This window comes from Plectropomus leopardus, chromosome 11 (genome assembly GCF_026936395.1).
Source record: "Plectropomus leopardus strain MGB_pleo_1.0 chromosome 11, ASM2693639v1, whole genome shotgun sequence".
In the NCBI taxonomy this organism is placed as follows: domain Eukaryota; kingdom Metazoa; phylum Chordata; class Actinopteri; order Perciformes; family Serranidae; genus Plectropomus; species Plectropomus leopardus.
The window spans coordinates 30822961-30849400 of NC_142186.1; the positions used below are offsets into that span (position 1 = coordinate 30822961).

At 38.5% G+C, this 26440-nt stretch overlaps 1 protein-coding gene across 1 annotated transcript in view; it reads right to left on the bottom strand.

Annotated features, from left to right (window-relative positions):
- Positions 1–660: 660 nt before the first annotated feature.
- Positions 661–26440, bottom strand: part of sv2a (synaptic vesicle glycoprotein 2A) — a 56514-nt gene continuing 30734 nt past the window's right edge. Inside the window, exons 3-13 of the mRNA XM_042489865.2 lie at positions 19923–20103; positions 18618–18769; positions 17790–17923; positions 16889–16978; positions 16109–16216; positions 14929–15017; positions 13535–13699; positions 11909–12042; positions 9979–10185; positions 8761–8920; positions 661–8007 (exon numbers count right to left, since the gene is read on the bottom strand). Coding sequence (XP_042345799.1) covers positions 7824–8007; positions 8761–8920; positions 9979–10185; positions 11909–12042; positions 13535–13699; positions 14929–15017; positions 16109–16216; positions 16889–16978; positions 17790–17923; positions 18618–18769; positions 19923–20103 — 1604 coding nt within the window. The 3' untranslated portion in view covers positions 661–7823. The remainder of the gene's footprint in view (positions 8008–8760; positions 8921–9978; positions 10186–11908; positions 12043–13534; positions 13700–14928; positions 15018–16108; positions 16217–16888; positions 16979–17789; positions 17924–18617; positions 18770–19922; positions 20104–26440) is intronic.

Sequence of the window (26440 nt, forward strand, 5' to 3'; positions counted from 1 at the left end):
TTTGGTTAAATTTCTATTATATATTTTTAAGTTTGACGTTATTTTGATATATGTATCTTGATCAGATACCCTAAATGAGGGCAATTTCTTAAAAAAAATATTTCAGCAATGTAGAATGCAGATAAAATAATGAGCAAAATCATTATAAACTGTTCAGTCTTGGATAGTCTATTAATCACAAATCTGTTTTTTTGAGTGGAATTTTTCTTGCCCTGCAGGTTTGAAAGGCATGATTTCTTTAAAAATCGCCAAAAATTACACCATTTACCAAAGCCAGAAACTGTAAAAATAGGGATTGCTGGATTTTCCATTTTCAAATGGTCCTTGAACACATCTTTCTGTACAGGTCTATGAAACAAAATCCTGTGAAAAAACTGCCAATTGCAAATTCCATGACTTGACCATTTTCTCAATGACATTATGTAATGTGACGTATTAAGCTTAATATTTGGAGTACAAAAAGAATACTGATATCATTAAAACACAGAATATACACTATATAACACACTATATAATCTCTTTTTATTAGTGTATTAGAAGGGACATTTTGAGGGTATTTGAATACTGGTAGGAATATGAATTGTTAAAATTACGGCCTTGATTTGTAGTGTCTGTTATTAAGGTAAAAGAACATTTATAGACATAAAGAAATGACAATGGTTGACTTTTCATAAGTTTTGTTTATTCTTCATGGTTCTTTGTTATCCATTGTGATTCCAGAGGGTCAGTTGCGCTGTATAGTGCAAACCCAATCAAAAATCAACAATGAGAAAAAAATAACAAAAAAATCTCACACACCTTTTAACAGAACTGATGTTGTCACATTTAGGCTAACTATGATTCATAACCGTTATTTAACATTGATGTATTTACTTATATTTCATTCTCATTTACAAAATACACAAAATCAAAGACAACATACAGCATTGTTCATTTACACTTCTTTTTTTAAACTTTTTTTTTTAATATATATATATTCATGGTTCCACAAACAGTTTCTATACTTACAATCAACTACAGTTTCTACAGCACAGTACAATGACAAAGGTGATAAATTCTTTGATACATTTAATTAATGGCAATGCAATCTTATTGACAAAAGCCTCAAGACTTAGGGTTGTTTCAGAGAGTACACACGAATGTCAGCCGTGTCATCATTAAGCCAACACTCAGCATTTTAGTGGACAAGGCCAGCATATAGTAATGTGCTCCAATTCCCAATAGCTTCAAAGAAGAGAATAAGAGACAAATACCCAAACACTTATTGCTTTGTTAACTTTTTGCACTCACGATTGACTGTTGCTCAGGCAACAAGTTCATTATACAAAAAAACCCTGTAACATAAGCTAAGATATGTATCTACGAGAGACAATTTTTAACTTGGACGGAGCCTGAACGGAGTCACTGAGACAGGTTAGCGCTTTAACAGCATTCCATGTTAAACGAATACAACTGTTATCTTGACATCGTTGTTTTTTAATTTCCATGGGTGATACAGGACAACATACAGAGAGAAGGACTGCTGACGCTTAGCTTTTATGTTTGTACAGTTAATGTGCATTTATATACTATCAGTGTGCTTTAAAGAGGGCGAATTTTGTGGTCTGACTTGCTGGCCGGTTTGACTTGTGAAGCCATCATTTCTTGCAGTTTAAAAACAAAGCCACTTGGACTCTTAGAGACATGTTATCACAACCGTCACAAATCCAGGTGTTTTTGTTTCACGTGATCAGTAGCTGAAAACCTACAAAGACTTGACTGCAGTATATTTCCAGGGGTCAAAAGGTTTCAAGAGCTATCTTAATAGTTACATTATAAGTACTTTTATTTACATATGTTCATATAACAGAGAATCGATGGTGTAATGTGTAAACTCAGGCCATACAAAATATTTGGCAATAATTAATGAGAGGCATGGCACACTCATAGATAATGGGTCGCATGTCAAATTTGGAGTTAGATCAGTGGCTACGGTTACATGCACACCAATATTCCCCTATTATTCCGAATATGACAATATTCTGATATTAATGTGGATCATGTAAACAGCATATTTCGTTGAAATATTCCAAATGTTTTCCAAATTTAGCATTTTGTGATTATAGTGTGGGACATGCCAGTATAACTTACGTTCTAGGAGCATCTTTAGGCATATAAACAGCCAATTTGGAATCTCAATTGCAATAGTTTTTTACTGCAGTTTGCGACACACAGCCTTTGGCAGTCAGCTCTGTGTGTTGTCATGGATACGTTGTACCCAAACCAACTCGCAAACAGCTTGCAAGGCTGGGGTAGAGAAATATGCAGAAGAAGGTGCTTGAAGAATGAAAGAGGGAGTCCAACAAGTCCGTGGCCAGAAGGAAACTGTGACAAAATCCTATTTTGATGCAAAGTAGCAAAATGACAAGTGGCTCCAGCTGTTCTATTTCTATATATTTTGATGTGATAAATGACGTCACCCAGAGTATGCACTGCTGCATGTAAACCAAAGTATTAGTAGAATATTCATTTACATTAACCATGTAAATGGTGTTGTAGGAATATTGTCTTTTTCACAATAAAGGCAAAAAATTAGCTATTTTGTGCATGTAAACGTACTCAGTGATAGACGGAGGGAGTGAAATGTAAGGGGCAGGTCATCAAAGCTCGAAGCACCTATGTTCACAACTGCACTCCACAATCTTGTCATTTGGTAGATTTTGGTCTTTGTGCTCTTGCTAAACGCCCACTGTGTTCTTCATTAAATCTCTAGCAAGGCTGAGTCAGATTGTGTCTTGAAGAACGCAAGGCATTCACAATTGTGCATGTACAAGAGTGTACATTTAGTGCAATGGGTTGTCTATTTATTCAACTGTCTTGAGTCTACATATGGCTGCTATCCTACAAAATGGCAGTTTGGACGAAAACTTTTCTTTTTTTTGTTAATCTGACATGTTAATGATTGTTTCTCTTTTACCATGCAATTGTGAACATATCACCCATGCTTTTCTAGATCGGGGGAATGTGGCAATAGTTTTCATCAAGACTCTGTGCTGTAACCGATGTGGGATATATGACAGTCAGCCCTTGGCAGTGAGTTCTCTACGTTGAATCTCATGTTATATCAAGCTACATTTGTATGATAAAGCACGAGTAAACACAAGGTCCCAGTGCATTCAAAATCCATACACTAATGAGCAGAATAATCCTTTTCAACTGCAATTGATCTTCTCTGTTCAGTCCCTCCAGGATTTTGCAGACTGATTGTTGCTGCCTGAAACACCTGATTTTGCAGCAGCTTTTCTAAAACTTTGCAATGCAAATTGCAATATTTAGTAACAGCGAGGTCAACAAAGATGAAACAGACTGACCAGATTGTAAAAAAATCAGGGTGGGGAACAATTGCATTCTCGTTATAGTGCTGCTTACAGGACACCAAAATGGCTCGACTCAGTCATCAATACCTGTTAATAAACACTGGGTTAAATTAACCTTGTGCTGCTAACAGTTTCCCTGTCACCATGTGTGTGACAGGCACAGCATACAGTATAAAAAGAGAGAGAAGAAGAGTCGCTGAGCGGATCAATACATTGTTTGCAGCTGTACAATTAAATGAGTCAAATATGCCGTAAAGCTGCTGTGATTGAACAAAATTGTGAGGCTGCGCAGAACTCACGGGATTGGCTGAATTTGCATGAAATCCTGAAGGGACTACCTGTTCAATTTGTCAGTGTTTGTGCTCCAAGGACATCCCAAATTAGAAAGATTTAAAATGGAACAACTCTTTTTTTCCCTTTTTTCACTTTGCATGTAGAATTTTCCAACTTTTTCAGTATTTATTTCACTGATGCCTAACGCTGATCTTTAAGCCTGTCTTAATCCAGGAGCAAAAAAAAACAGGTTAAGTATGTCCAGTATGCTATCACAGCATGTTCACTTATCAATATAAAACACCTTTCACAAATCAGAATAATATTTGCAAAATATGAAATGGTAAAAGACATTAAAAAAAGAAAGTTAAATCTCAATATTGCACAGAGGTTCAATATTGCACTAAGAAGCACGCTCACATTAATATAAACATTCAGTTCACACAAACAATTAGATTATAGTCTGTCAACTCTAACACACCCCTGCACTGAAACCATCGAAACTAAAAGACTTTTTGTGTATTCTTTTCTCTCCTTTGTGATTACCTGCTTTATTTCTACATGTGTACAATTTAAAGGGATAGTTTGGATTTTTAAAAATGTGGGGTTGCAAGGTTCTTATCCATAGTCTAAGTATTGCATACAGTAAATGTCAGTCAGTGCACCTCCAGTTTGGAGAAGCGAGGTGGATTTTAGCCACCTCAAAAAGTTCTAACATAAATATATATATATATATATATATATATATATATATATATATATATATATATATATATATATATATATATATATATATATATATATATATACATATATATATATATATATATATATATCATTTTAAGTGTATACTATACTGAGAGTATTTTCACTGCCTTATCTTTCTGACAGACAGCGTGTTCAAACAGGGAAGCTGTTAACTGCCTCAGTTCCTCATCTATGCTTTTGTCAAAACCATCAGACTCCATTGACAAAAACAGTAATTTTACCTCACTGAACACAGGAGCTGCGCATGTACCGTGACTTTGACAATTAGGTAGTTTGTGTTATTGTGTGACTTTAGTGAATCCCAACTAACCCCTTTAAATGCAAAAGTCCTGCAATAACACAAGAAACTAACTATTAGAGGCAGTGGTCAACCAGTAGCTCCTGTGTTCAGCAGGATGTTAAATCACTGTTTTTTCTCAATGGAGTCTGGCTTTTAAGAGAGCAATGTAACGGCTTAAATTGTCATTCGAAATCGTTGCCTGACATTTGAAAAAAGCAGTAAAAATATTCTAAATATAGTGTCTGGTATTGAATTTTTAGGTGGAATTTTTATTAGGTGGCTAAATATAATTAGTACATAAAACCCCACTTTAAAAAAATCCAAACTATCCCTGATAAAGGAATATTTTCATTTTAAAACCATTCAGCAGAGTGTGGTATAAGGTTCATCATCTTTCACTACATCACTGCTACCAGAATAAAAGCACTGTGCTGTCTTTTGTGGGGAGCAAATGTCAAAAATATTGATGTAAGCTAGACTAACCAATGAGCAAATGCAACTTGTCCAGAGTGCTGTTTTACACGATGTACTCTCAATTGTCATAAATTTACATACATACTTTGTGACATGCATAACACCCTCCAAAACATATATCATAAGACACAAACATACTGTAAGCCTGGGAGGGGAGGTACTAAAAAGGCATTTCTTACAAAGGAATATACAGTGTGATTGAAAAAATGGTGATTGAGTGTGAGATTCTGAACATTTTCACCAAGTCAAGAAAATGTTAGGGACATCCACACTGGCGAATGGTTGTGCTTTGAATGTACACTTTAACTTTGTGATGAAATGGTGATCATGACAGCCCAAAATCTTCACTTGGCATATCCATTAACAGATCGTAATGACCTCATGGCTGTTGCGGAGGTGATCGGAAACAATGTTTTTAAAGGGAGAAGGGGCTCGATTGATCTCCTTGTCACATTCTAACAATAACAAAAGCAAACCTGGAATGTTCTATCTATAAAATGGCAGTTAGTCTGTACACCAACACAAGACCTCAGGAGATAAAGAATGAGGACGGGTCTTTGTTGAAGAGAAAGCCAAGAGAGGTGTGTCTTGGTTTTACCCCGCAAAGTCAAAAATGCTTCAAATCAAGGCATAAGATGTTGCATTTTTGATGTCCAACAATGGCAAAGTACTCAAGACTTGACAGGTGAGTTTGCTCAGAAGAATGGAGGTGACTACAGAGAACTCTGCAACAATGGCTAGTGGTCATTTCTATGAGTCTATTTGCATGGCTCATTATCAAGAGCCCCCGTCACCTGACCTCCAACCCCAGGTGTATGTACTTTTAATGCGCGGGCCGACTAAATCTATTAAATGTCAAGCTCTCTCTGAACAGGGAAAGTTCAGATTTTGAGAAGTGGGGTTGTTTGAAGTACTAATCCATAGTCCGAGTATTACAAACAGCGAATGGCGTTAAGCACATCCCTAATTTGGGGAAGCAGGCTGGAGTCGGCAAAATATATTTTAACCACCTTAAAAAAAATAAAAAAAACAATATTAGTTTAAGTGCATACTATATTGCTTTTTTTCACTGTTTTACCGTGGTGTTTATTTGTGTATTTTTATTTTTTTATTTATGTTACTCTGTTTATAATCCTCTATTTAAAGTTTCTGCTATTTTACACCGCAATCATTATTGTTATTTGCTTATAAGATTTTTCGGGGGGCTTTTTGCCTTTTTTAGATAGGACAGCTATAGCGTGAAAGGGGGAGAGAGAGGGGAATATTTCAATATCTATTTGTTTGTTTGATTCTTTTTAATGTCTCTGTTTTTGGTCGGCATCATTGTAAAGGAGGGTTTCGCTCAATTGATTTCCCGAGTCTGAAATGAAGGTTTGAATGAAAAATGTCAGACAGCATTTACTTTTCCCACGGTAAAATTGAGCCGTTATACTGCTCCCTTTATAGCCAGATTCCATTAAAAGAAACAGTGATTTAACAATCCCGAACACAGGAGCAGCTGGTCCACTGCATCCCCTGCCTCGTAAAGACATTCAATTAGATTCAAGTGCTTTCACAGGGACCAAGTTAACAAATGTATGATTGTCAAGGTATCAGAGGACTTCACTTCCTAAATGATACAGGAATAGTTTTGTACCAGCTACATTTGTCCATTTGAACTAGTCAGAGCAATAGTTGCACATATCTATTTTATTTATTTATTGTCATGATGTGATTTTTGACCTTATCTCAATCTTCTGTTGATTGCAAAGCATCTGAGCACATTTTTGTGATGGTACATTGTGTTTTGCCTTTTATGATTGCATGTTGTAATTTTGAATTGTTTCTGGATGGATGCCGGCTTCTTAAATCTACCATTGGGTACATATCAAATTCCTGTACTTCAGGCACCTCAAGCACCTTGTATGATTGCTGGTTTGTGTTATTATGTGACTTTGCCGTTTGAAAGTGTTAGTTCAGATTCACCAAAGTCACACCATAACACAAAATATCTAACTGATCGAGGCAGCAGCAGACCAGAGCCTCCTGTGCTCAGCGAGCTTAAATTAGTTTTTTTCAATAAAGTCTGGTGGTTTTGACGAGAACGTAGGTGGGAAATTTAAGCTGTTAAGGTCTTTACCATCAAAACAGGCTGTCTGACGGAAGGGTAATGCTGTGAAAATATTCTTGAACTGATTGTGATTTTTTTTAATATTGTTTTTAGAGGGTTAAAATGCATGTTGTTGCTGCTCCCCTCCACAGCAGTGCACTGCTTTACTTCCATGTCAGACTCCAGACTGAATCTCCAAACTGGGGGCGTGCAGACTGACATTAACTGTATGTAACACATTGACTATGGATAAGTACCTCATGCAACCCCACTCCAATAAAACCCATACTGTCCCTTTAATGTTATTTTGACCTCATCAGCAATTTGTCTCAGCTCAGCATTTCTTCAGGCTTTCCAATTGTTTGTCACAGCGTCACTATCTGTCAAATAATCACCAATCCCAAATATTTACAGCAGATCTGCGTCTCTCTTCTGTGTTATGTGCACAAACTCTATCATTATGAGAGAGGAGGGTTAGAGGGAAGGATTTGAAGGGCTCTTGAGCTGCTCATTCACAGTGTGGTGAAAACTCTTCTGCAGCCCCCCCACCCCCCCACCCCTGGGGAAAGTTGTTGGCGCCACACTATTGCAGCACCTGACCCCGCGTTTCTGGTAGTTTGAGGGCCAGAAAACTGCCCGCCGCCAGCGCCCCCGAGGCAAAGAGGATGGGGACCGCCTTGGTGATACCAACGAAGGAGGTAAAGATGCTTATGCCTAAAACGGCTGCTAATTTACAGAGGGCGTTGAGGAAGCCGAATGCCGTGGTTCTGAGAAAAGAGAGGGGAAAGATAAAGAGCACAGTGACAGGTTATAGTCTGTTGATAACATATTAAACCAACACTGTAAATTTTTTTTTCCTGTATACACCTTACCCATTCAGTAAGGTATGAAATATTACACATCCCCCAAGCCTAGTTTAAGAAGTAATAAAAACAACCAAATAAGAAAGCTGGTGGAATTACAGAGCAACAGAAAATTCTTTTTTGCTTTTTTTAACTTTGTATCCCAAATACAGCCTTTTAGATTAGGTTTAAAAGTGAGTTTCTGAATTTAATCTGCACATCATTCATTTCAAAGACTGCAGGGACTCTATATAACCACAGGGTGGAGCCACATGGTGTAAAATGAAGAGATGCTCTCATACCGGATTCAAAGGAGCAACACAAATGATACATGTTCTTGCTCTGGCAGCATTTTTCAATCATGTTACCCACAAATACTCCTGTGTCATCTTATATTAGGTTTAAATTATACATGCAAATAGAATTTACATACCCCAGCTATTTAATGTACAAAAATTAAGAGAAAGCCTTACTAAAACCATTAGGTGGCAACAAGACAGCTAAGTGCTTTGAATCACATGCACCACCAATGATTTCACCCCACAATGTCGTCCATCCCTGCAAGCCAACCAATCATTGTAGGGCAACTCTTATGACATCATTTGACACGTCATTCAGCACCAATGACCGTGTCTACACGGTGTCAAGGAGATTTCGGGGCATGCCTAAATTGCCTACCTCTTGTCAGAGGGGTAGAGCTCGACGGTCAGCACATCCAGGGCGTTCCAGGAAGCGATGCTGATTCCCCCGAACAGGCAGAGCAGAGCAATCATGGCCGACTCGCTGTTTCCAAAGGACAGGAAGAAACAGCTGATGCAAGAGATGACACTGGAGCCCGCTGGAGGTGGATGGGAGAAAAGAAAGGTTGAGGGAAAGAGTGATGGATGAAGAAAGGGCTGTTGTTAGCTGTTGTACCCCAAACCCCCAAAATACCCACAAAACAAAATTTTTTGAGGGGCTTCATCAATTGCAAGAGTACATGTCAAAGAGTCATTGATAATCTAAGGGTAGAAATTAGGCTTTTAAAATCAGGCCTGTTTCCAGTTCCTGAATTGAGTTATGGAAGCAATTTTTCTCTCAGTCCTGGATTGAGGTACTATCATCTACAGCTGTGGTTCCCAACGTAATTTCAGTGTAGCCAATGATGTTTTTAATCAATCTTCAGAAATTGAAATTCCAACAAGTTCTGTTTTTACAGTTTCTAGCTATTATAAGCCATGTAATTTTGGCGATTTTTAAAGAAAACATGTATTACAAAGCTGTTTTCTTAACAATCAAATAAATACTAAATAAATACAATATATATTATTAATTTGCCAAAATCTTTGCAGTTTTCTATAAATTTTGCCAAATATATTTCAGAAATAGCTGAATATTTTGTAAATAAAACATGCCATCCAAACCTGTGATTTTCTTTAAAAATATATATATTTTTTTAAAAATGGCCACACATTTTTTTTTTTTTTTTTTTTAAATCGCCATTTTTAAAAAAAAAAAGAAAACAAGGCATTTTTTTAGACCAACACTAAGATAAAAACAAAAAAGAGCCATTTAAAGTTGGATGCCCTTCCCTTGGGAAAAAAGTGCTTAAAAATTACATGACATGCCTAGCGTGTATATATAAAGGCAGAGACAGAATGCAGGGAGAAAGTAAAGAAACTTTCCTGAATACCAAATAAACAAAAGCATGACCAAAACTTTGTCACACGTTGATGCATATTAAAGCTACATGATCATCGACGACTGAAAATAAATTCACCTTTATGTCACATTTATGTAATTTAATTCATTATACACAACAATTTTTCATGTTTTCCACAACTTTTACTGATATTTACTGGCTCTATGACTTTTGTGCACATTGTGCAGAGTTGTGTGGCCCTGTGCTCATATTACCTAGCATCCTCAGTCGTCCAATCTTGTCCATGAGCAACGCGGAGACGATGTTGCCTGGCAACACAGCCAAGGTGCCCAGGAAACTGACGAAGTAGACCATGTAGGCATTGTTCTCATCGCTCACATCACTGAGCAGGCAGCCCTCTTTGTTGTGCAAGAAAGTGCTGTTGATTAGCTTGCAGTTGACCAACCTGTACTTGAATAGATCTGGGGAGAAAGGAGGAGGAGGGAGGGGGTGTGGAGGAAGGCGAGACAGGAGACAGAAAGACAGTAGAGTTGAGAGGGTTGATTAGTAAACCCGTTGACATTGTAGGGAGGAAACGGGACAATAGTGATTATTGATCTTTTTGTAACTCTTCAATTTTAATACATTTTCAATTTGTAATCCCCTACAGCAAAGGCTTTAAAGGTGAATCACCTGCAAGAAGTTAAGTTAGATGAACAACATTTTAATATCATGAAAGCATCACAGCAGGATCAGAATGAATGTACAAGGAAAAGCAATGTCAACAAACTGTTTAACACTTTTTACATGAGCTCCCTTTTTGGGAACACACAATAAATGTCAGAATTGCTGTGCTGCTGCTTTGTGACAATGCTTTTCCTTACTTCTGCTTTTACAGTCTCTGGCTATGATATGCAATGTTATTTGGGCATTAAAAAAAGGAGAATACATTTTTTAAAATCATTAAAATAATTAAAAAGAATAAAAATGCATTTTTTCTAAATTGCCAAAAATCAGTTTTCTATTTTAAAAGAAAAAAATGAATTTTTAATAGAAAACATGCCTTCCAAACTTAAAAATAAATTTTAAGAAAAAAATTATTCAAATTTTTTTTCTAGAAAAATCCACTCCAAAACTTGAAGATTTTTAAAAAAAATACTTTAATGCTTTGAATGCTTATTGAAAACACAAGCAAGGGTATTAAACCCTGAAAAAGAAAACAATTTGTATAAAATTAAATATATTAATTAAAGTGTGAAGGCATCATGAATAGCACAGAAAGAATCAGGTACAGGTATATACAACCATTCACTGCCAGATGACGAGTGTGTAAATGTGACATCTTATGTTTTCATTTCAGTGGAGAAAAATCGATCTTATAACTTGAGATGAGAGACAGCTTCGCAATTTTAAAGCTGAAATGATGGAGGACTCAGTCCAGGTTGCTAGGAGACATTGAAGCTCTGCAATACTGCATTTGGTGTAGAGCCAGTAAGCCATTTGAGAAGGAAAGGGAAAGTAATTGAGCCATTTTGACAGTTTTTTGCTGCTCTTTTGAATGTCAGGAGGAAAAATACTGAGTCCATTAAAACTGAGTATTATAAGATACAAAAAGATGGTCAGGGCTATTGATAAAAGGATTGCATGAGTTAACTATGTCCAGGTGCAATATATGAACATTGTCTTAATTCCATTTTTAATCATGATACTAAAGCACAACAAAAACCTCACACAAACTCTTACTATCATTGCATTTGACAGCAAACACAGAGGAGTGAAACTGTGCCAGTAGCTCTAGTTATAAGCACTATAAATAGCAGACAGAGAATAAGGACGGGGAGAGGAAGACAAGACCACATTCACAGCTCATACTTGTTTTTTTAGCAGTGGTCCAGTGGAGGTTTGATGCACAGCTTACACCATATTCAGATTTTCAAAATATAGTTTATTCATCTTTTTTAAGGTGTGACTTGAAGTCAAAGCCTGATAAACATTGCAGAAAAATGTTTCACTCATAATTGATGATTCAACTTTGCTATCTCTATTCACTGAAAGTAGGTGGTTTTCCATTACAGATTTGAACAAAACTTCATATTTTGGAAATGTTGAAAAAATATAATTGTGAGATTTCAAGCTTCACCACCTTCTTATTAACCAATATACAGTGTGTGTGTGTGTGTGTGTGTGTGTGTGTGTGTGTCCTACCTGTGTTGTAGAAGAGTGTCGCAATGAAGGTGCAGTTCTTGAAGAAGGTGTTGCTGGAGGTGATGTCCTCAAAGTAACACTCCTCAAACAGCGAGTCCTCAAACACCATAGATCTCATTTTCAGGTTCATAAACCTTCAAGCAATCGCACACAGGGAATCAAGAAATGGAGGCAACGAAGAGATGGAGCGTAGGAGAGGGGAGCCCAGGCAGAAAAGAAGAAGATGCAAGACAGAGTGAGAAAATGAATTTTAACAACTGAAATCACATGCAGAGTCGAGGTTGAAAAGGCAAGGTCAAAGGAAACATCACAGCCAGGCTTGTTAAACATGAACAAGTCTGCAGGGCTTTCGTCCAATCGAAGCAAAGCTCAGAAAAGAATATTTTGCTGAAGCCTCATTCATATTTTCACCTGATTTGTTGTCATCCTGCACAAAGTATGAACACTTTATGAATGTATTAATCAACCAAATATTGGAGATTAAATATAAAACTAGAATAACAGCCACGTGGTTGTATGCCTCTGCGCACCAGTCAAGTTGCACTTACAGTTTATATCTGTATCTGCATAACATTATGATGTCACAGCTGACCTTTGACCTCTTACACATAAAATATCAGAACTTCATCATTATAGTCGATTAGAAATTTGTGTGAAGTTTAAGGCTATAAATGATTACGTTATGTCCAAAAACATGTTGTATGACATCATGATGCACTTGACCACTGGCCACTAGATACTAATAAGTTCACGTGGACATTTGTGCCAAATATGAGAAGTCACTCTTCAGATATTGCATTCACAGGAATGAGGCGGTGCAGAGTCACAGTGACCTTTGAATACCTAATTCTGATAAACTCATCATTTAGTCCAAGTGAACATTTGTGTCAAAATTAAAAATATTCCCTCTAAGTGTTTTTGACACATCACTTTCACAAGAATGACACAAATACAAGGTCACTGGGGCCTTGAACTTTGAACACCCCAAAAAAATAATCGGTTCATCCTTGAGTCTGCTCAAATGTTTGTGCCGAATTTAAGATTCTTAAGATACTACATTCACTAGAATATGACAGAAGAGGCCACAGTGACTTTCACCTTTGATCTTTGACCACCAAAATGTGATCAGTTCAACCTTAAGTCCAAGTGAATTTGAAGAAATGCCCTCAAGGTGTTTATGAGATAACATGTTTGCAAGATTGAGATGGATGCAAGGTCACAGTGACCTTAACCTTTGACCTATGACCACCAAAATCTAGTCAGCTTATCCTTAAAACCAAGTGAATCTTTGTGGCAAATTAAAAAAAAAATCTCTCACTGTGTTTTTGAGAACAAAACTAAGTAAGAAGAGTTCACAGGGACCTTGACCCTTGACCGATGACCATCAAATTCTCATCAGTTCATCCTCGAATCCAAATGGATGTTTGTGCTAAATCTGAAGAAATTCCCTTGAGGCGTTCTTTAGATATCTCATTCAAGAGAATGGACCAGACGGACTCTATCATCAGCACAGAGGCATTAAAATACCCTTGGAATAAAAGGCACCTGACTCACTGTAATCTGATTCAAAATGAGTTTGCCCTCATTTGACAGGCCAACACTAACGAGGGGATGCAGCTGACTCACTTGTCGTTGAAGTATTCTCCCTGGCGGTGGACCTGGTTTTCCAGGGTGAAGTTAAAGGTGACATGTTCCACTTTCTCCTTAACGAAAACCTTGGTGCGTGAGGCGTACTCCTGCTTCTGCAGGTACTTGATCATGTCGGGGAACCACACTGTCAGACCGTAGTAGCTGGACGAGGAAGAGACGGAGGAGAAGAGAGAGAAAGTTAGAGTGCTGCTGTCACAAAAAAGACAAATCTACAGAGAAGACAGGATGCCTCAGTTGTTGTGTGCAAGGGACACACAAAAACTGTATTTGTAACGTCTCTGCACTACAAAGGTTTACACAGTCACTACAATGTTGGTCAAAACTGAGTTATTACAATAATTAAACCTTTGGATAGCTGTTCTACTTTGTGACAAAATTTCCTGATTCAGTCTTGTTTTGTTGTACAGAAAATCGGGTACAAAATTACGGAAACTACAAAATTCAACCAAAACTCAAACAATACTAAATGTGGTAATTTTTTCTGCCTTTGGTTCCCCAAAAATTAAGATTCTATCAAGACAAGGAAAATAACACTGAGTGTATTACAGCGAGTGGTGAAAGTGAGAATGAGGATGATTATTTCCATAAGATAACTGATAACGTGACAATGACCACAGCAACATCAGTGATTAAGTTTTCTTCATACTGAAAAAGACAAAATACTAAAATTCTTGTCTACCTATTTAGCTGTTTAAAGGTCCCGTGCAGGTTTAGCAGGATATATTGGCACAGTTCAATATAATAAGTGTGTTTTTCTTTAGTTCATTATTGGATAATGAGAATTGTTGTGTTTTCGTTACCTTTGAATGAACCATTTATATCTACACAGGGAGCAGGTCCAAGGAGTCAACCATGTAGTATCGCTATGTTTCTTCAGTAGCCCCGAACAACAAACAACCCACAGACTCTAGATAGGATCACTTGCGTTTTCAGGTCATCCACCATAGTTAGAAGCCCCTCTGCAACAAACACTGATTTTTTAAAAATTTGTTTGTCCCTTCTTTGCTACTGTGCATGGTGGTGCAACATGGGGATCTCAATAAATGAGGACCTGCTACCTTTGTGGATATAAACAGCTCATTGTAAGGTGACAAAACATTTCAGCTGCACTTGTATAAACTGCTGAGTAGTTTAATTTATAACAAAAATCATATTTTATAAACTCTTATGTTTTTAATTGTATAGTCTTAATCTGTACAGTAACTACAACCATCAGATTAATGTAGTAAAATGGAGTAAAAGAATAAAGTGGTATGAAACAAAAAGACTCAAGTAAAGTAAAAGTACCTCAAATATGTACTTAAGTATCGTACTTGAGTAAACACAGTTAGTTACATTCAATCACTGAACGTTCTTTAACCTCCTCTCACCTGAAGGACATCGAGAACCACACAGCCATCATCATGTAGGTGGTGCGGCGATACTCGGGGGAGAAAACGGTCTGGAAGTTACTCCACACCTGAAAGAACACACACATGGACACAGACACACAGTGGAAACACAGAGGGGAAAAAATATAGACCAGTCAGATTAAAAGTAAACATACACCAGGATGTCTGAAAACAAGTTTCTTTTCCATCAACTGCAAGAAATAAACACCATGTCCCAGAATCCCTTTCCAGCCACAGAGCAAACACACTGAGACAGCCTCGGCATCAAAAACTGAGAGACAAACACATCCTGTCACTGAATACACACCGTCCTCAAACACAAAGAGTGTCGTCATATAAATAAAGCCTGAGCTGAGCAGTGATGGGAAGTTTCACTGAGCTTTGTGTTTTCCTTAAAATGCAGTTAAAAATGATATTTTATGCAACACTGATTAAAATAAAACACTTATTCCCTTGATTATAATATCTATGTGTGATGCTTTCATGCTTTGAATTTTCCTCACAATATTTGGTGATAACGCACCCTGTTTTAAAAGAATAGTTCACATTTTGGGGAAGATTTCATTTGCTCTCGTAACTCAGAAAAAAGACTGTATGTGGACACAGGCCCGAGACGAGCAACAACACATTTTCCTATTTATCTTTCACACAACTGTGGCTTGTATCCACATTTATTAAAGGCATTCTTCACAAAACGATCATATTTGCATATTTGTGTCATGCTGAATTTGTGAAAACTTTTTTTTTCTTGCATGCCTCCAGGGTGAACAAAGAATCCAGCTGGATTATACTGTTGTTCTGTTGATGTTTTGCAATATTTTTTGCTTTTGTCAAACACAACCCCATTCTTCCAATTCGTCAACAATGTTTTTTATTTCGGGATTTTTCTACACTGTGAAGGCATGCAAGAAAAGATTTTTTTTCATATATTCAACATAATATGGACTGAAAAATGTATGTATACAAACGAGCATAGGTGAAGTATTTCTTCAAGTTTAAGGGTAAAATTTTAAATTTACACGAGTCAGGTTTAATTCTGACGGTGTAATCAAGCATGCAGCTTTGCAAACATCCACAGATTACCAGTTCTGATCTGCCCCCAGTGTGTTGCTTTGTTACACAGTAAAATTAATCAAAAAAAAAAAAACAAGACTGTCACCTGATGGAAAAGTGTAATGAGCTTGATCCTCCATTTCTGATGCCAGGCGGCTCCATCGCCCAAGTTCACCAGCTCATCCATCTGCTTCACTGTTTTAATGGTGGTAACCTACAAAAAAACAGCACAAGCATTCAATATTTAGATTTAATTTAATGATTGTTGAATGTGCTCCTCTTTAACATACTTCGCAATAACTTTTTTTCGACAGGGTTTCAGTCAAAAGATCTTCATTACGCACAGAAGTTGTTAAAAAAAGATGTGGGGTAATATGCGCACACACACGCAAACCTGCACTTTAAAATATCACAGATGCTCAGTAGAATTAATGTCCTTTCCATATCATTATTCAATGTCATATAAAATATCAGGACATATTAAAAGCATATTTACATCAGCTGGCAAATAAGTTTCTCCCATTAAGGCACACGTGAGACAACGAAAGCTTATAATCTTATAATAAGAAGCACCTGATCTAAATGCCTAACCATTATAATATGATGTATTAAACATGGACAGTTCTGATAATTAATGTCACATGTTAATAGGGTAAGCAGAGGTTATAAAGCTTTTTCTTCACAATATTTCATTTAAGCATTAATATGAACTGTGTGGCTCAAAGCATTTACAGAAAATCTGTTTTAACTTCATTAATATGCAAATTTATGCAGCAAAGAGCTCAGAAACCTGCTGCATTGTATTAGCCTGCAGACAGACACACACGCACTGTGTGAAGAGTGCGCCTTCTTACATACAGACATAAGATTCTCGAGTGTGACTTACAGAGAAGACCCTCTCTGGGTAACCCTTGGCCCTCATGTTGGTGTCATGGACCTGCTTCAGAATCATCCACGCCTCGTCATGTTTCCCATTCTGCAGGAGAGAAACAAATGTACATGTTAAGTCAAGCTCAATATTTTAAACACCTCTTTACAGTCTGCTACAGGTTGTGAAGCCTCTATCTACTCTAGTACGATATTTGGTACTAAAGTTGTGTTTTGATTCAATTTTTAATTGTAACACACTTGATGTGAGTGATGTGATGTGAGGATAAAATAAAATGAATCGCTTGCATACTGCATGGCTCCTATGTCCACTTATTTATTACACCAGTAGTGTGACAGACATTCATTTTTTTTCATATCTGCTTACTTTTGGCTAAGCACCTGCCCTCATTGGTTTGAATGTGCATGCATATTTCTATATGTAATGTGACAATGCTATAAAACACACATATGGAGATATTGATTTCTTAAATATTGTTAGGATCTTTATCTGTTAAAAAATAAAATTCAACAGCCAATAACAGCAAAATGTTATCATGCAATCATCTTAAAAATCTTGCATTTAATCTCCAACTTTTCAGATTACCTTTTAGTGTGTCATTATGTAAAATACACTACATAGGAATAAAAAACTTCAGCAGTGCTTTGTGTATCTGGCATTGTCTTGCTGTTTACCCCAATCTTTGATGTATATATGCACATATTTATTCATTTATTTATTTATTCAGAATATTCTGGAAAAGTGTCTAAGCAGCACTTTGTCTGCCACATGGCATCTTCCACTTTGCAAGTGCACGGATGCTTTCTGTTTTCAAGGCTGTTTATGCAACGGAGAAGTCAAAATATATTTAAATTATATTTCCCTAAGGTCTGAGTGTGGCGAGAGCTGACAGGCTGACCTCCAGGTAGAAACGGGGGCTTTCGGGCATGGTGGTGAGGGCAGAGATGGCCGCCACAGAGGGAAAGGCACACACCAACACAAAGACACGCCAGCTGTGGAACTGATAGGCCGAGCCCATCTGGAAACTCCAGCCTAAATGAGGAGAAAGAGAGAGAGGGGAGAGAAGTCAGAGGACAGAGAGGCATTTTCACTGAAAGATTAAACTGTTGCATTTTTCTTGTTTATTTGTGATTTTTTTAAATTATTTTAATAACCCATTAAATGCGAGAAGCAGCCAGCTGACATGTATTTTCCAAAAAGTTCGGACACCCCTGGCTGCACCCCCTGCTTTTTTTTGTATCAAATATTTATGCATTTCTCACACTGCACTGTAAGTTTTTATCTTGTTTTTTATACTTGTCTTTGTCTTGTTTTTTCAGTTCTCTAGGTCTTTAATGGCATTTGTAATTGTATTTAAATGTCCTTTAATAGTGCATTTCTTTTGCACTTTGTCTTGTTGCTTTTAATGTGTTATGTAAAGCACTTTGAATCGCCTTGTTGCCAAAATGTGCTGCATAAATAAACATGCCTTGCCTTTTGTTTTTTTCATATATTTTGTCAAGTACAAATACCTCAAAATTGTACACAAGCAGCCTACAGTATTTGTGCTGATCTACTTAGTTACTTAACACTGTCAAACAGAAAGAACCACGGCATCTTATCTCCACATTTGGAGATGGTTAAAATGGCAGGCTGTTTATCTAACTGACTCACACATGAACAAACAGGCGCACATATTGCCTGAGACAATGATTTCCTGACTGACTGATCTGTTTGTTTTCCTCACCGTAGTGTGGGATGATGGCCCAGGCCATGGCGGAGGCGTAGATACCGCCGATCATCCAGAACATGCAGAGCCAGCTCAGATGCTCTCCTCGCTTCTCCTGGGCCAGGAACTCAGAGTAATAGGAAAACACGATGGGGATGGAGCCGCCAATACTGTGGAGTAAAGAGGGAGGAAGCAATTAAAAGAGAAAGACAATTAAAAGCGGGATCCAAAAGGAGGAGAAGCAAATGGTGGGTGAGATAAGAAAGAGGAGAAAGCGAAGAAGGAAGGCAACAGCAACACAGATAACAATGGTAATTTAAAAAGGTTGTAAATAGAGGGAAAAAAAGGAATTAGGCAATTTTGTAAAGAAAGAAAAGAGTTGAAAGAAAACTATACAACAAACAGAGGGAGGAGTGAAAAGCAGAAAGAAAAATGCTGACTTAAAAGAGAGGGATTTAAGAAAAAGCAGCAGGAGAGTGTGAGATATAAAAGACAATTGAGCAGCCTTGTAGTTGGTTAAGAATAAAGATTTAAGTCTTTAAAAAAACAGCAATAAAATCCCAGCTGACTGCAATCAATGGCACAATCTTTATAGCCTCAGGACATGTTCCATCGCAACAATTTACAGTCCGACTGATGGGAACTAATGGCAGGAACACATTCAGAGCTCTGCAGTCAAACAGGGACAGAGACTGTCAAAACAATGACTCGATATGAAAAAAGTTTACCACACTGCAAATGGCAGCAACATCCATAATGAACAGGCCAGTGGTTCCCAACTGGTGGCTCGCAGGTCCATTCTGAATGGACCACAATTCACTCGTGACCATGTCAAGTTTGTGAAAAGCACACCTTATTTACTTTAGTAAAGGGAATTTGCAGAACAAAGCTTTTATTTTGACGTAGAGTTTACTGCTGTAGAGCATGAGGTTTGCACTTAATTCTTGCAATAGGATTTTTTTTTTTTTTAAATTTTAAGCCCACATGTTTTTACATGATGTCAATGTGGTACTTTCTCTTATGTGCAGACTTTGAAATAATGATGAGGGAGAAATCTGGACCCAGTGGCTGGACCAGTTGCAAACGACTGATCCAAAAGCACATCCCAACACCTCACTGCAAAATAGCTCCTGAAACGTAGTGAACCTTTACAGACGTCCAGGTATCTGAGGATGGATTTCATTAAGCAGCAATATGAGAACAGTATTTCTTTCTGTCCTCTGACATATGGCATTGCTCCTCTTGTCAGGTCGACTGATGTGCCACCGTGGTCGTGACTGTCTCATTTCCAGCTCTGCCTGTGTGACTCATCTGTCTACTTACCCCACACCAGAGGCCAGGCGGCAGAAGAGGAAGGAGACGTAGCCCTGGACGAAGGACGAGAAGAAGGCAAACACGCTATTGATGGAGAGGGAGATGAGGAGGGTCTGCCGTCGGCCGATCCGATCGGCCAAGCCGCCCCACACGAAGGCCCCGACCATCATCCCCAGGTACACGATCAGACCTGGAGGGAGGAAAAGAAAGCCGTGGAAGAAAGAAGAGAGGAGAGAGGAATGGCAGGGGAGTGTGAGGGGAATAGATAATGAGGAAGTGAGAAGACAAAGGGCATGATAATGAGTTATTATTCATCAGTAAACTCATTGATATTACTTCTCGCCCTTTCTTTCACTCTCATTAGATTTCCAGTGTCCAGTAAATTAGCTCATTTGGCAGCATTATTAGACTACTGAAGTATTTTGCATAAAGAACCAAACAGAAAAACAGCATAATCATCTGAGCAACATATACCACCACAGCAGAGGGTGGCAAAGCCCGCTCAAGTCTTCAGCTCGTGCTGCAGCTAGAACGAAGCAAGATAACCAGCATTTTAACCTCTTTGCTTTGGCTTTCTGCTGGTTTTAGGATAGATTAACATTTAACTCCACAGCAAAAGTCTGGGGATCAAAACGTCCCCAGAAATACGCTGCACAGCACACAGATTAGCAAAAAAAAAATCTGTCTATCTCACTTAACTAAGGGGTCTCTGACTGATGATTCAAATCTCTGACTTTAAAGGGTCAGCCCTACCAACTATCTGCAGAAGTTGGTTATTCCTCAATAAATATAACTCCAAACATCTTGCAGCTTCTGTTATTGTGGGTTTTTTGCATCAGAAACATCCTCATGCCTCGAGCACTTGACACAACAAAACCTGAATATCATGGAGAAACCGTTCTCTTCCATGTCAGAGTCACTGCCCGAGAGCAGACAGGCTGATAACAGAAACAAACGGCGCCGTTGTCAACCCTGTCTTCTGATTTGAGGTGCGAACATGATTCACATGAACTTATCCAAGCCTGCCTCTCTCTGTCTGTCTGTCTCTAGCTTCCTGATCCATGAGGCGCCCACACACACACACACATGCATGCACGCACGCACGCACGCACAAAAAACACACACACCAGTTGCTCGCTTGCAATGACTGCCTTATTGACAACCTGTCAACAGTCTCCACGCTCCCTGAGCCTGCAGTGACACAAGTTATTGGTGCGATCACTCTGGATGAATAAGAAGCAAAGGGGCCTGTGTTCAGCCTTGACATCTGCATTTGAATTTCAGTTCACTGTACAGAAGAAGCTGTGAATCTACATGTTCTTGTTAATAAACAGGTAAATTAAACCCAGTGTGTTACGCATGAAGAAATCAATTTAACTGCCATCTTGTGCCAAAAAAGACCTAATTACTGAAATAATTACAACACCAAAAAAGTCAAAACATTTTTTTTTAAAAAAAGGGAAATAAGAAAATGACTCATGTTATCAAAATAGTTGCCAATTATTTTTCTGTCATCCGGTGAATTGATTAATCCGCTTATTATTTCAGCTGTACTTGTACAAACTGTTGGGTTGTTTCATTGATAACAAAACATCATATTTTATAAACTCTTTTTTTTTTAATGCAAACAAATTAATTTGTAAAGTAACTCGTAACTAAAGTTGTCAGATAAATGTAGGGAAGTAAAAATTTCAATATTTCTCTCTTAAATGCAGTTCAGTAAAAGTAAAAAGAGGGATAAAAAGAAAAGACTCAGTACTTTTCTCCAAACTGGAGTTTGTTTCAGCCGTCATTTACTGTATATAATACACTGACTATGGATAAGAACCCTCTCCAACCCCAGTTAAAAAATCCCAAACTATCCCTTTAACTGTCTTCACTTTCCTTCACTTTTTAATGGCCACTAGAAGAGAGTCAGACAGGCGGAGTTATTATTTTAATTGTATTCAATGTCGTATGCTTCGCTGGTTTTAATGACCACTTAGCTGCTTTTTACCTCAAACAATCGAGGAGACAAGCAGCAACAACCAGAGCACAACTTGTTTCTCCACCTGATGGGAATCTCTGCAAAACAGCTGATAGTATTTGCTGCAAATGACACTATATCAGCCCTGGCTTTATGTTGCTAAATGGTGTGAACGAACCAGACAGAGGAGCCTTCATGGGGCTGTTTATTTAGGCAAGAAGACAAAAGAGGACGCCTACATGGGCTTTAAACTGATCTCATTGGATCAGATGGGATCATCCATCACAGAGTCTAACAAGCCGACTGCTGGGATGATGAAGGTGGACGCAGATTTATAATACTGAGGGAGAAAAAGCCAAATTTAGCACTGAGGATGTTCTTGACTTGGAGTAACACAAAGAAGGGTTTCCTTTTATTTTGGATGAAAAGACCTGTGAATATTGATAACAGAATGTGTGTGACTCCCTCTCTCTCTGTGTGTCCTCCGTGTGTGTGTGTGTAAACACAGCAGTGAAGAAGATGACTTTTATTCGCTTGTTTGATTGATTGCAGAGGATTCTTTGTGTGCATATGTTTCCATACATGATAGATGATGATAGAAAATGTGTGAATATGTGTACTCCTGTGTTTCACTATCTCCATGTTCTCATGTACTGTAAGTGTGTACTTTGTCTGTGTGTGGGTGGTGTGTGCTTATCTGCATGCATTTCACCCTGGTAGGGCAGAGAGACGGCTGTGAGCCGCTTCTCCTGACAATTCAGCTCCCAGCGGGAACAACACGCCAGTGATGATGACTGGGCTCAATTGCTGTCGCCGCAATGCAGCAGCATCGAGGTAGAAGAACTGACAGACAGACGGACAGAGAGGCACAGTGACCAGGATGGGCCATACAGTGATCTTCTCAAGCCTCCGGATAAAGCCGAATTTCCACCAAAAACACTCGGTATAGTACCTTTAAAACCAAAAGTGACACATACGCACAGGTACCTAGACTCTAAATCTGTTTCCGTGTGGGCGGGGTTTGTTGACACTTGCTGCTCTGTCCAGCAGCACTCGATGTACATTATTTCCTTGTTCATTCAAGTCTGCACCCCAATTATAGTCCACAGAACGTAGCTGCACGCCGACATTTTTAGTTCACAAAACATCAGGCTGGAGTGAGAGTCGAGCCGAATTGAAGTGACCTGCTGCTGGAAACGCAGCTCGCTGCAGTCTGGGAGTCTGGCTGCTGCTCTGACCTGTCACACCTTTCAGCACTCGCTGTAACCGGATCATTATCGCTCCCTCCTTATCTCCCTCTGTCGTCACATTCGGCCGGCTCAGGTCTCGCTCTGTGTGGCTTGTTAGCAGCTGCTTTTGGCTCAAGGATGAATTACACTCCGATTAATCTCATTTGTCTGAGGGGCAAAGTAATTGATTGGGAGTTGAGGCAGAAGATTACATACAAATGAGAGTGTTGTTAACTGGTTCTGACTGGTGTTTATAGAAGAAAAACTCCACCCTCAGCCCTTTCTCATTCCAAAATCGTCCAATGCTGCTGCTTTTGCAGAGTTTTTATTGTAAGATCCTGAAACCAAAAGCTACCATTTGTGTTCACATCATTTGCTGCTAGATGACATCAGCTGAGAACACAGCCAAACAGACTTGTTCGTGGTGCTATTATACGCCGCTGGACAGAACCTGTTGCGTCCACATGATATGCTGCTGAATGGTGTCAGGTTGAAACGCTACTGGTAATGATATAATAATAGGAGAGCAAAGGTCCCTATAGTGCAGGCAGGAGGGGTGGTGGATGGATCAAACAAACCCTGGACTTTTGTTCAGGAGTCCAGTGTTGGCTTCTTGTCTAAATGTGATTTTTTTTTTCTACACCTAACTACATGCCTTTGTTGCCTAATCCTAACCATCCATCTACCCATCATGTGCATTTGTTGACATCACGGTAGCCCAATCCCAGAACATCAACAGCAGACACAGAGCGATACCTAAAGCATAATATGTAGACACGGAAGTTCACTGCAAAGCGTAAATATGTGACAACTTTTGATGAGAATGTGTTGCCAACTCAGACCGAAATCTGACTGGTGCCAAGCAGGCTAGAAGAAACATCCATTTGTAACATGATGCTGCTTTAGTCAGTGCTTTTACCAGTTAAAATCACTAGGTCTGTTTGTTTTGGAAGAAAAGAGACCTCTGTTATTAATTCGGCTCCCAGTGAAAACCTCCTGAATGATTAACACAGTTTGAATTCTAACCAGGAGAAATTTCAACTGGTTGATATCTGCAGTCCTCACTGCTGAATCTCCCCAAATCTTTCACACTGGACATTTAAGCCACTGTTTTTTCCTTCTTTAGTATCTATAGTGTTTCATATTTATTTACTATGACCTCCAATGCAATGGTACACCCAACAGTAAAGTGTAGACCTGTGCAAAATTGCAAACAACTCCTGATCTCTCTTCCATTCTTTAATATTTAATGAGATTTGCAATGTTGTGAAATACTGTAACATATATACCGAAATAAGTCATAAGTCAAAAAAGAGAGTTGAGCAGGATGAGGAGTGAGAAGATGAGAGAGGAGGAGCAGGAGCCTTCAGACAGCTGAGCACCTTGTCACTCTGGAGAGGAAGTGGGGGGAGGGGAGTACAGCGAGCGAAAAAAAAAAGAGCGGGGGAAAAAAAGGAAGGAGGAGGAGAGGACGGTGGCCAGTCTGCGCTGTGACAGAGCTCCCATAGGCCGCAGGGTAGTGGGTGTGTGAGTGTGGTGGATGTGTGTGTCTACATGAACATGGAAAGAAAAAAAGTGTGTGTGCCACTGCAGGGTTGTGTGTCTGCGTACATGAGTGAAGGAGGGGGGCGGGGGCACTATTAATAGCCGGTTTTCCCTTTCTGCCAGAGTGCACAGGGCTGTTTGAATGAGCCGGGGGGCCGAGGCTCTTCAGCACCGGAGGAGAATGCAGTCCCTCATCAGTAGACTTGGCCAGTCAGCCATCTCACTCCTCACTGCTAACCACCGAAAGCTGCACATGATATAAAGCTTTTACAGCAGCAGCAGCCTCACCCTGTGACAGTGAGCACTGTGATATGAACACCAAACACTGCAGAACACATCCTCAAAAAGGTGGAATTAACTTAAAATAAGCTGCTTGGATGAAGCTTTATTTGGCACATGACGTATATAACACCCACAATTCACCTTCACTGGTGGTGCAACACTCCCTTTACTGTTTGTCATTTTAAGGGAACAGTGTGTCAAATTTAATTGGATTTAGGGCCATCTAGCAGTGAGGACTGCAGATTACAACCAGCTGCAATTTCTTTCGGTTAGAATTACTTCAGTGTTCACTGTTAAGGTTTTAACCGGAGCCGAATTATCCACAGAGGTCTCTGCCTTTCCAAAATAAACAGACCAGGTGATTAAAAGCAGTGAAAAAACTGAATACATCGGTTCACGTTACAAATCAGTGTTTCTCCAATGCTGTTTGGCATTTCAGAGACGGGCTGTCAGCCCACCACCGCTGTCAGCCCACCACCTTTTTTCTGATCCAGATGTTCGAGAGCTTTTGAAGGGGAGCCGAATTATCCACAGAGGTCTCTTCTTCTCCAAAATGAATTGAATAGTTGATTTAAATCGATAGAAACACTCAACAAAGTTGTTTTACGTTACAAATCAGTGTTTCTCCAATGCTGTTTTGCATGTTGGAGACTACGGTTGTAAATCGCAAGCACTTTCCTCCATCGATCATTAGTAAAATTAACGATCGATAAATCAATTAATTGTTATTTGAAAAAAATAAAAACATGAAAATTTGGTTTTTTTTCACACAATATCAAATGTGATTTTCCCCAAACAAAGCTTACAGCAACATATTGCATAGAATTTGATAGAACTGTCAATGCCAATCGATTAATCAATGACATTTCACACGTTCGACTAAATTAATAACGCAAGATCCACATGTTCAGGAGATTTTTACTGGAAGCCTAATTATCCAAAGAGGTCTCTGCTCTCCAAAACAGATGGACTCGGTAAGTAAGTAAAAACACTGCAGCAGTTGACACTGAATGAAATCTGTGTTTAATGACGTTCTTGTCGCAGACGGGCTGCTAACTATGGTGGCTCATACAAAAATGCAAATGGTCCTATCTAGATCGGTTGTTTGAATTATTGTTCTGGAGAAACATGGTGGTGCAAGGTGGCAGACTCTATAGATGAGGACCTGCTTCCTCCTATTTTCAGGTGATTATACACTAAAGGAAGCATACTTATTATATTATATTCAATTTCTGCCAATATATCCCCTTAAATCAAAAACGAACATCTAAAACAAGTAGCTCTTTTTTATGTGGTATTTAAATGCATGCAGTGCAAATGATCTAGATTTGTACTCTATTGATAGGCTTTATTATTTTTCAGTTATCTTGATAAGAGTATTAGCCAATCACCTTAAATGCAAATACATTTTTTTTAAAAACATGTTTTTTGTAACTTTTTTATCAAAAATAATCCAATGTCTGGAAGCATCCTTTAAAAAAACTGCAGAAATTCAAATCCTAAAA